At 41.7% G+C, this 11,880-nt stretch overlaps 1 protein-coding gene across 1 annotated transcript; it reads right to left on the bottom strand.

The window, feature by feature from the left end:
- Positions 1-7,309: 7,309 nt before the first annotated feature.
- Positions 7,310-9,740, bottom strand: LOC139582607 (4-galactosyl-N-acetylglucosaminide 3-alpha-L-fucosyltransferase 9-like). Its single transcript, XM_071412749.1, has one exon. It carries the CDS (start codon positions 9,370-9,372, stop codon positions 8,275-8,277), a length of 1,098 nt encoding a protein of 365 aa, XP_071268850.1. The 5' UTR covers positions 9,373-9,740; the 3' UTR covers positions 7,310-8,274.
- Positions 9,741-11,880: the final 2,140 nt, after the last annotated feature.

The raw sequence follows: 11,880 nt of genomic DNA on the forward strand, positions 1-11,880 counted from the left end.
CCACTGCAAACGCACCGGCCCCCCCTTCAGCAGAGAGGTAATAGGAGCTGCTACCTGACCAAAACCCCGGATAAACCTCCGGTAGTAATTGGCAAACCCTAAAAACCGCTGCACCTCTTTTACCGTGGTCGGAGTCGGCCAATTACGCACGGCTTTTACGCGGTCACCCTCCATTACCACCCCCGAGCTGGAAATGCGATAACCCAGGAAGGAAACGGCTTGTTTGGAAAACTCACATTTCTCCGCCTTCACGTACAGGTCATGCTCCAGCAGTCGCCCAAGAACCTTGCGCACCAGAGACACATGCGCGGCGCGTGTAGCGGAGTAGATCAAAATATCGTCAATATACACCACCACACCCTGTCCGTGCAGGTCTCTGAGAATCTCGTCAACAAAGGATTGAAAGACAGCTGGAGCATTCTTTAACCCGTACGGCATGACGAGGTACTCATAATGGCCCGATGTGGTACTAAACGCGGTTTTCCACTCATCTCCCTCCCGAATACGCACCAGATTATATGCGCTCCTGAGATCCAGTTTCGTGAAGAACCGTGCTCCGTGGAATGATTCCATCGCCGTAGCGATGAGAGGTAGTGGGTAACTAAAACCCACCGTGATGGAATTGAGACCTCGATAATCAATACACGGACGCAACCCACCATCCTTTTTCTTCACAAAAAAGAAACTCGAAGAGTCGGGTGACATGGAGGGCCGAATGAATCCCTGTCCCAGAGCTTCCGTGACATATGTCTCCATAGCCAACGTCTCCTCCTGGGACAAAGGATACACATGACTCCTGGGTAGTGCAGCATTTACCTGGAGGTTTATCACGCAATCCCCCTGTCGATGGGGTGGTAATTGGGTCGCCTTCTTTTTACTGAAAGCGATAGCCAAATCGGCATACTCAGCGGGAATGCGCACGGTGGAAACCTGGTCTGGACTCTCCACCGTTGTCGCACCGATGGAAACTCCTACACACCTGCCTGAACACTCATCAGACCACCCCTGTAGAGCTCCCTGTTTCCACGAAATCGTCGGATTGTGAATAGCCAGCCAGGGAATCCCCAGCACCACCGGAAACGCAGGTGAATCGATAAGGAACAGACTGATTCCCCTGCGTAATCATCTCCAAAGGAATAGTGGCCTCCCTGACCAGCCCTGACCCTAATGGTCGACTATCTAAGGAGTGCACAGGGAAGGGGGGTTCTACCTTAACTAACGGAATCCTCAACTTCTGAGCGAGTCCGCGATCTATAAAGTTCCCAGCTGCGCCTGAATCGACTAGCGCCTTATGCTGGAGAGAGGGAAAAAATTTAAGGAAACATATTAACAAAAACATGTGACCAACAGGAAGCTCTGGGAGAGTGTGGTGCTGACTCACCTGAGGTGACCGAGGAGTATTCTGCCTGCCCTCTCGATTCCCAGATGGACTCCTCCAGCACCGACCGGAAGTGTGCCCTCTTCGGCCACAACTGGTACAGGAGGAGCCTCCTCCTCCGATCTCCCTAGATGCTGCCCCTCCTAGCTCCATCGGGATGGGAGCAGGAGGGTCAGGAGGTGGAACGGACAGGACCCTTTCAGAACGTCCGCGAGCAGCTAGCAGATGGTCTAACCGGATAGACATGTCAATTAGTTCATCCAAACTGAGCGTAGTGTCCCGACAAGCCAGCTCTCTGCGGACGTCCTCTCTCAGGCTACACCTGTAATGGTCTATCAGGGCCCTGTCGTTCCACCCTGCTCCAGCGGCCAAGGTCCGGAACTCCAGCGCGAAGTCCTGCGCGCTCCTCGTCTCCTGTCGGAGATAGAACAATCTCTCACCCGCCGCTCGGCCATCTGGAGGGTGATCGAACACGGCCCGAAAACGGCGGGTGAACTCCGGGTAGTGGTCCCTCGCTGAGTCGGGCCCGTTCCAGACCGCATTGGCCCACTCTAGGGCTCTACCTGTCAGGCAGGAGACGAGGACACTCACTCTCTCTTCGTCCGAGGGAGCTGGTCGAACGGTGGCCAGGTACAGATCTAATTGTAGTAGGAATCCCTGGCACCCCGCCGCCGCTCCATCGTACTCGCTTGGAGGCGTAATACGCAACGCGCTGGCACCGGATCCCGCTGGAGGAGATGGTATAGTTGCTGGAGGGAGGGTAGGTGGGGTAGTAGGGAGACCACTCCTCTCCCAACGATCCATCCTCTCCATCATTAGATCCATAGCTGATCCGATGCGATGGAGGATGGACGTGTGATGATGGACTCTCTCCTCCATCGTGGGGAGAGGAGTGGTCGCTGCTCCTGCTGGCTCCATATGTAGGTGCGGGCTTCTGTAACGATCACTGAGGATAAGTGTGAGGAGTCAGGCGCAGAGAGCAAGGAAATGGGGGAAAAAAACACTCTTTAATTTCCAACCAGAAGAACAACTGGTAATGTCAAAAACATTGGCGTAAAAATCCAACATGAATAAAGAGCACACTGGAAAACAAATCCAGACAGTGGAAAACCGCTCAACAAACGAAACAACCTCATACAATACAGAAAGAACAAGCCCGCACAAACAGAAACGGGCTAAACGAACTTAAATAGCACCACCCTAACAACCAAACAATAAACAGGTGAAATCAATTAGACAAAACCAAACGAAAAGGAAAAATGGATCGGTGGCAGCTAGTAGACCGGCGACGACGACCGCCGAGCGCCACTCGAACAGGAAGGGAAGCCACCTTCGGTAATACTCGTTACAGTCTCTCTGAAATTAAACCATCAAGTAGATTTTAAACAAATACATGTCTGTTATTGAACAACCCCATGCCATGATTAGACAATGAAAAATAACACCGATCTCTTTCATAATTTCTTTGAACAATACAAGATAATTCACCAACATTTCTGAAAATGGATATATGTGGTTTTGGAATGAAACTATTGCATATTCATTTTGTATGCTGCTTCTTTTTGTACCTGTGTTGTTATATGCACAGGTAGCATGCACATTTATACACTCCTTTCTTAATGGTATTACTGCTCTTGTGCTATCATATGTACAGTGTATTCATTACCTCTATCCCCTGTTTCAAAACCACTACCATTTCATTCCTGTGTGTGTACATAAAGTATCCTTGCATGAAACCCCCCAAGAATATTTGAGATAAAGAACCTTGTCAGTGTGTTGGCCTGGGATCTAGAAACCTGATCTTGACAGCTATTTGCATGACCAGTTTTGCAGCTCCGGGCAAGAACACATTCTGGCCAGGTGTGGAGATCACATGACCAGTTTCACACTGTTTACTTCAGATACTGAGCATCTTACTGGATTTTATCAATTAAAAATGTGTGATAATTCAGTAAGAGCACTACTGTAATCAAGTTGAAGTATATGGTTGTGAAATAGTAGTAGTACTGGTGGTGGTAGTAACTGCAGTAGTGATCATTTGTTATTTAAATGCAACCATTATTTAACTAGGCAAGTAAGTTAAGAACAAATTCTTATTTACAATGGCGGCCTACCCCGGCCAAACCTGGACTGATGGTGGTAGTAGTAGTAGTAGTAGTAGTAGTAGTAGTAGTAGTAGTAATAATAGGGTTGTAATAAGCTATGGGTTAGGTAAAATTAGTTATTTTGCAGTGGTTTCAGGTGTGGAGTTATTATAGTGGGATTAGTATAGTGAGTTAGTATAGATGGCTAGAGTGAGTACTATAGCAGTATAAACTATAGAATGTAAAAAATATATACAGTGGGGCAAAAAAGTATTTAGTCAGCCACCAATTGTGCAATTTCTCCCACTTAAAAAGATGAGAGAGGCCTGTAATTTTCATCATAGGTACACTTCAACTATGACAGACAAAATTAGAAAATTTTGAAATTATAAATTCTGTCCTTTGACAGCTCTTTGGTCTTGGCCATAGTAGAGTTTGGAGTGTGACAGTTTGAGGTGTTGGACAGGTGTCTTTTATACTGATAACAAGTTCAAACAGGTGCCATTAATACAGATAACGAGTGGAGGACAGAGGAGCCTCTTAAAGAAGAAGTTACAGGTCTGTGAGAGCCAGAAATCTTGCTTGTTTGTAGGTGACCAAATACTTATTTTCCACCATAATTTGCAAATTAATTAATTAAAAATCCTACAATGTGATTTTCTGGATTTTTTTTTCTAATTTTGTCTGTCATAGTTGAAGTGTACCTATGATGAAAATTACAGGCCTCTCTCATCTTTTTAAGTGGGAGAACTTGCACAATTGGTGGCTGACTAAATACTTTTTTGCCCCACTGTATATCATTTGGAACATTCTGAGGCAGTGGTTTCAGTTACAGTTTGTTACTCTTCAATGGCTTTGGTGCCATTTTCCAAATTCTTAGTACAAAACTTCAAAACTGGTAACACTTGTAACACAGCAATTCTTATTTTCAAAACCTTTTATTTTGCATTCATTTTGTTTGGAGACATATTTCACCACAGAACCATTAATCCAAAATATACTGTTATATTCTGTTTACTGTGAAATACCATGAGAACATTCATTTAAATCACCAAATACAACATAATGACATCTTCTCAATTTAGTTGTTTTAACAACCAGTTAATACAATAGCAAAAAAATGCAAGACACATCGATCTAAAATCCACTCTGCCAGCGTGACTTGGTGCAGTGAACAAGCGACTTAATTTTTGTTGTTGTACTCAGTCAATTGAAAAATGTGGTTACAGTTTTGAAACATTGCACCAAAGTGATTGAAAGAAAATGTAAGTTGCCTGCTTGTGAGTATTCAACAGTTGATGAGCATCATATTGTGATCAAACTGGTTGGGTAGGTTAGTCTCACACCTCTTTCTTTCCTCTAATAAAACAGGTAATGCAACACCTCATGGCACAATGCCTCTCCCCTTTTGACTCATATATTTTGTGTGTAAATTTCGCATAATAACTTATTTACTTAAGTATTCAGACCCTTTGCTATGAGACTCGAAATTGAGCTCAGGTGCATCCTGTTTCCATTGATCATCCTTGAGATGTTTCTACAACTTGATTGGAGTCCACCTGTGGTAAATTCAATTGATTGGACATGATTTGGAAAGGCACACACCTGTGTATATAAGGTCCCACAGTTGACAGTGCATGTCAGAGCAAAACCAAGCCATGAGGTCGAAGGAATTGTTCATAGAGCTCAGAGAGAGAATTGTGTTGAGGCACAACTCTGGGGAAGGGTACCAAAACATTTCAGCAGCATTGAAGGTCCCCAAGAACACAGTGGCCTCCATCACTCTTAAATGGAAGATTGGAACAATCAAGACTTTTCCAAGAGCTGGCCGCACGGCCAAACTGAGCAATCAAGGGAGTAGGGCCTTGGTCAGGGAGGTGACCAACAACCCGATGGTCACTCTGACAGAGGTCCAGAGTTCTTCTGTGAAGATGGGAGACCCTTCCAGAAGGACAACCATGTCTGCAGCACTCCAACAATCAGGTCATTATGTTAGAGTGGCCAGACGAAAGCCACTCCTCAGTAAAAGGCACATGACAGCCCGCTTGGAGTTTGCCAAAAAGACACCTAAAGGACTCTCAGAACATGAGAAACAAGATTCTCTGGTCTGATGATAACAATATTGAACTCTTTGGCCTGAATGCCAAGTGTAACGTCTGGAGGAAACCTGGCACCATCCCTAAGGTGAAGCATGGTGGTGGCAGCATCATGCTGTGGGGATGTTTGTCAGCAGCAGGGAAAGGTAGACAAGTCAGGATTGACGGAAAGATGACTGGAGCAAAGTAGAGACAGATCCTTGATGAAAACCTGCTCCAGAGAGCTCAGACTGGGGCAAAGGTTTATGTTCCAACAGGACAATGACCCTAAGCACACAGCCAAGACAATGCTGGAGTGACTTTGGGACAAGTATCTCTATGTGTGTTAGTGGCCCAGCCAGAGCCCAGACTTGAACCCGATCTAACATTTCTGGAGAGACCTGAAAATAGCTGTGCAGCAACACTCCCCATCCAACCTGACAGAGCTTGAGAGGCTCTGCAGAGAAGAATGGGAGAAACTCCCCAAATACAGGTGTGCCAAGCTTGTAGCGTCATACCCAAGAAGAATCGAGACATAATCCCTGCCAAAGGTGCTTCAACAAAATACTGAGTAAAGGGTCTGAATATTTAGTAAATGTTATAATTTCCTTTTTTTTATACATTTGCAAAAATTTCTTCAAAACTGTTTTTTCTTTTGTCATTATTGTTTGTAGATTGATGAAGAAAACACATTTATTTAATCGATTTAAGAATTAGGCTGTAACAAAACAAAATGTGGGAAAAGTCAAGGAGTATGAATACTTTCACAATGCACTCCATGTATTGATGTTTTTTATTTATTGATGTTTTAATGAACCTTTATTTAACTAGGTAAGTCCGATAAGAACAAATTAATATTTTACAATGATGGCCTACCCGGCCAAACCCTCCCCCGGTTGTGATCGGGAGTTTAAATTGTAAAACAATGTGTAGGCTGAGTGCTGTTTTTAAATGTATGTAGTTCTGTCCTTGAGCTGACCTTGTCTATTAATGTTCTGTCATTTTTCATGTTTTGTGTGGACCCCATGAAGAGTAGCTGCTGCTTTCGCAACAGCCAATGGGAATCCTAATAAAATACAATATAAAATAAATAATAATTCCTCTCTCCACGCGCCATATGCTTAAGCTGCATATTGTACCTTCCACATAGCTGCTTGTTGATTGTCCACCCTCTCTCTATCTCGACTTCAAGGAGCCATGGAAGTGATCAGAAAAGGGAACATTCACGCAGTCGCAAATTTTATATCACGATATACAGCCTCATTTTACTCATTTTAAGTGTATCGAAAAAATTCAGCTAATATCGATATACTGTCGATTTTCTATATCGGTACTCATTACTAATTAGCGAACAATATAATATAGACAAGGAACTCTTTGTTTAAATGTCGAATGAGGTCAGGAAAGTTATTTGTAAACTTTGGCATTTTCACTGAACTATGAAGAGCAGGTTTAGCAAACAAATCCACAATGCTTACAGGTTCTACTCACTAGGCACACCACGTCATTTCAACGTGGATAATTGGGTAATATTTGGTTGAGAGTGATGTTGATCAATGAGATTACAAGCTTTATTCAATGTCAGATTTTTTGGTTTAGTTTTCATCTAAATGTCTATCACTGTGCTTTCAACCACTTAAAAGTTTAAATGGAAAAACAATGCCAGATAATGTGTTTATTTATAAAACAGATGAATGCGTTATTACTCTATAATGTATAGTTCCCGGAAACCTCAATGTGGCCATGGATGTCTTCCTCATTGTAAGGTTGAATGTTACATTAGTTTGTAAGACAGCCTTAACTTTAGGCTATTTACTGGATTACAAAAGTAATATAGAATTTTGTTTACTTGACAACGTAACCAAAAATCAACATTTAAAGGAGATGTACAGTATCTACTGCTTGGATAGTTCCATCTGGCTTAATCCCATCCTTTAACTTTTATTTTGGGTTCAATTGGAGACGTTAATCCAACATATGGTCAAGTTAATAGGCTATTTATGTATTTCAAAAATGATATTGAATTGTGATTGGTTGTCAATGCAACCAAATATAAACAATTGAAGAAGTAAATCAAGTTAAATAATAAACGAATCAAATCAAACTTGAAATAAAGTTTGATTTGATTAATCCCTATTCTTTCATTTTTGGTTGGGATGGAGTCGTGAATCCAACATATCAATTGTTAATTTGTCGACATTTAAAGCCAGACTAAGTCCGTGGCACAGATGCAACTTTACAAGCAGAACATAAACTCCTTTAAATGGTGATATTTGGTGCAAAACCCTTGATTCCTGATTCATCAGACACCTCCCTTCTCTAATTTCTCTCTTGCGCAATCTCCCTGCCGCTCTCTCAAACCTACACACATTATGCAGGTGAAGAGGAAGAGATGTGCCAATCTCACCCATCTCTAACAATGTTTTTTGCAGGAATGATTTGACACACGTATAACTTCTGAGAAATATAATATTTTACTGTCTCTTTACACATACCTTAATGTTTTCATTTGTGGGTTTATAAACAAAATTATTTGGTGAATTTCAATCATGTAAATAATGATATTGATGATGGTGAGAGCAGTAACCGCTTTCATAATTTATGTTTATAAAATCACAATGTTTCCATTTCTATTGTCATGTGAGTATATTTTTTTTATTGAAACATAAAAATGTCGGCCTTTTGCGAGGTCCGAATAATTTCGTAGAAACTGTTTATTTTAGCTAATTAGAAGAGACTAATTAAACCAAATACCATTTGTAAAGATCAGGAACTCCCTATGTTTGCCTATATGGTCACAGGCATAACAAATAGATTGGATGAACTCTTGACTCAGTTGAATTAGATGTTGCTGAGCAAATAAGTTTCTACGCCACTGAAAGTAGCGCAGATATGCCTCCTCATCCTTGTCCAACTTCAGGAGGAATTCAGCCAGGGCTTTTGCATTGGGAAAGTCATTAACGTGAATGAAGGAATCTCCCGGGACAAAGTCCTCATAGTTCTGTCTCGGTGGGCCCAATACTACTGGCACAGTTCCTGCTGCAAGTGGTCCGTTAAGCTTCTCAGTGATGTAGTCTCTGTGGACTGAGTTCTCAAAGGAGAGGTAGAACTTACAGCTGGAGAGTGTTGAGTAGTAGTCCTCATATCTCAAGAATCTTGCAAAGGCCTTTCCAAAAAGATCCACCTTAATATGTTTGACAAGTTCTCTGTAATAGTTATCCCTTACTGCTGTTCCAGTTGCAGGTTTATTATTACTCACAATCCAGCAAACTAATTTATCCTTCTTGGGCAGCACAAAATCCTCACCCTGGCCTTTCCTTGCAGTTAAGCGCCAACGTACAGGGATGTCTGCATCTTCCCTATAACTCAAGGTCAAGTTGAAAAGGTTCTCTAGACCAGGTATCCTAATTGTGTTTGTAGGTGATTCCACATGGTACCAGATCCACTTCTGGAATGGTGGTCGAGGTGATGGAGGCAAGTTGGATAAATCGTGGTTGATGGATTTGTGAAAGATGAGCACCCCGTCTGCCTTGTTGTACAGAGACCGGTCATCTGTCAGTTGGCAGCCATCAATGTTGAAGAAAGTGTTGCAATCGCTAAAATCAAACCTGCGGTTTTCAGGCCAGAACCACAACAGCATGATGGGCTTGTCTGGTTCTGGCTGCTTCTTAGACAAGGAACTGTTCTCAGGTGGCTTTGAGTAATGACGTGGCAAAGCAGGTTGGGGAGGGCAGATCTGAGATGGAGCTGATTGATAGTACATTACAAACAGCGTCAGAAATCCTCCTATACCAAGGATCGAGAACGAGACAACACGTACAACTCCGGAAACCATTTTTGGTGTTCTGCAAAAAAAGAGTCAACTTTTTGAATGGTTTTAAGTCAATTGAATCTTCCTGTGCACAAAACAGGTTGTTTTACCTCTTAACAGTATGTTGACTTCTTAACAGCTTGTTTTACTTACTAACAGATTGTTTTACTTCATAACTGCTTGTTTTACTTCTTAACAGCTTGTTTTGTGTACAGGAAGAAAGTATGAGAAAATAGCAAATGCAACAACTGCACAAAGTATATGTCAGCCCAGAACTGTAAACCAAATCCTGTTACAACAAAGGGGAACCGGACGATATAAGGCTAAGCAACATGATAAGATATGTCGGTTAACTTATTCATGAGGGACAAGTCTGTTTTTATCCATAAAATAGACTTTTATTTGTTAATTTGCTTTTACTTCAAATGTCTACCCTTTACTAATACAGTTCCAACCTGCTGTTCTGCAATGTGATATGGTTTAGGTAGATGACAATCTCTTCTAAAATAGTTAAAAATGTATTTTACATGTGTAAAAGGGTGATTATGCAACTTCGGGCACTTTGGCCATGCAAACTTTCAGAAATGAAAACATTCAAACACCATTTTATCAGTATTGTACTTGTCTTTGATTTGTCTAGAAACTATATCTGATAATGGCTGCGATCTTAATATCAGGAATTTATATATTTCTGTCATTTTTCCCTAGACAGCCATAGACAAATGTTTATTTTTATACTTTACCCTTATTTAACTAGGCAAGTCAGTTAAGAACAAATTCTTATTTTCAATGACGGCCTAGGGACACTGGGTTAACTGCCTTGTTCAGGGGCAGAAAGACAGATTTTTACCTTGTCAGCTCAGGGATTCGATCTTCCAACGCTCTAACCACTCGGCCACCTGCCACCCCTGTCATTCCCATCACATCATTATTAAACATCCATTTTAGTTGAAAATGAAATATCATACAATTGATTTATAACGGATTTCTTATACATTTGTACATGAACTTGTATTGAATATTATTTAAAGTGATTTTTAAGGTTTTCCTAACATTAATAATTCAACATGACACCTGAATGGATAAACTTGCCTTGGTGACAGCTGAAAACATGCATCTATCATGAAAAATAAGATATTTCCACCCAACCCTTTTGTGAGATTATGATAACAACCATATGATTTCCATATCTAAAACAAATAAATATATGTAAATTATACATAATATACTCATTTACTTAAAAAATATGGGTTGTGATGGAAATGACAAGGTGTGGTGGAAATTACATCTATGTAAAAAAAAGATTGTTGAATTAGTTTCCTGTAAACAATAGATATTATATTCATTCTCTTTTAGCCAGGTAAATACTGATTGTCTTTTCTTATTATCTGCTAAGCCAATACAATTATAACTGGCTATACTTATTTCACCACTTACCAGAATGAGACACAGGTTTCAATTCTATTTATCAAAATATATGTTTTTAAACGTACCATTAAAAAGTAACATGATGATTGAGTGTCTATATAGCTGTACCATGATATTTGGAATGCTACTAAGTAAACCTCCAACTGGTCTACTCCAACTGGTAGCCCACTCCTGGGCTACAACATCCGGACCCCTTCTACTGGAACCCCGCCGATCCTCTACGACTGGAATACCGACATAATCTGCCCGAGGATTCCAACAGGCCCCTCAGGCCTCACTGGACCCATATGTTCACTTGGCTACGCATGCCTCTCTCTAATATCAATATGCCTCGTCCATTACTGTCCTGGTTAATGATTACTGTCTTATGTCACTGTAGAGCCTCTAGCCCTGCTCAATATGCATTAACCAACCATGTTGTTCGTTTAAACGTCTCTAGAGACTATATCTGTCTCATCATTACTCAATGCCTAGGTTTACCTCCAATGTACTCACATCCTACCTTACCTTTGTCTGTACACTATGCCTTGAATCTATGCTATCGTGCCCAGAAACCTGCTCCTTTTACTCTCTGTTCCGAACGTGCTAGACGGCCAGTTCGTATAGCATTTAGCCGTACCCCTATCCTACTTCTCCTCTGTTCCTCTGGTGATGTAGAGGTTAATCCAGGTCCTGCAGTGCCTAGCTCCACTCCCACTCCCCAGGTGCTCTCATTTGTTGACTTCTTTAACCGTAAAAGCCTTGGTTTCATGCATGTTAACATTAGAAGCCTACTCCCTAAGTTTGTTTTACTCACTGCTTTAGCACACTCTGCCAACCTGGATGTCTTAGCCGTGTCTGAATCCTGGCTTAGGAAAATGACCAAAAACAGTGAAATCTCCATCGCTAACTATAACATTTTCTGCCAAGATAGAACTGCCAAAGGGGGCGGTGTTGCAATCTACTGCAAAGATAGCCTGCAGAGTTCTGTATTACTATCCAAGTCTGTACCCAAACAATTTGAGCTTCTACTTCTAACAATTCACCTTTCCAGAAACAAGTCTCTCACTGTTGCCGCTTGCTATAGACCTCCCTCTGCCCCCAGCTGTGCCCTCGATACCATAT

Source organism: Salvelinus alpinus, chromosome 8, assembly GCF_045679555.1.
Source record: "Salvelinus alpinus chromosome 8, SLU_Salpinus.1, whole genome shotgun sequence".
NCBI lineage: Eukaryota > Metazoa > Chordata > Actinopteri > Salmoniformes > Salmonidae > Salvelinus > Salvelinus alpinus.

Excerpts from the sequence above, each read along its gene's own strand:
- LOC139582607 (XM_071412749.1), bottom strand. The coding sequence starts at position 9,372 with ATGGTTTCCGGAGTTGTACGTGTTGTCTCGTTCTCGATCCTTGGTATA.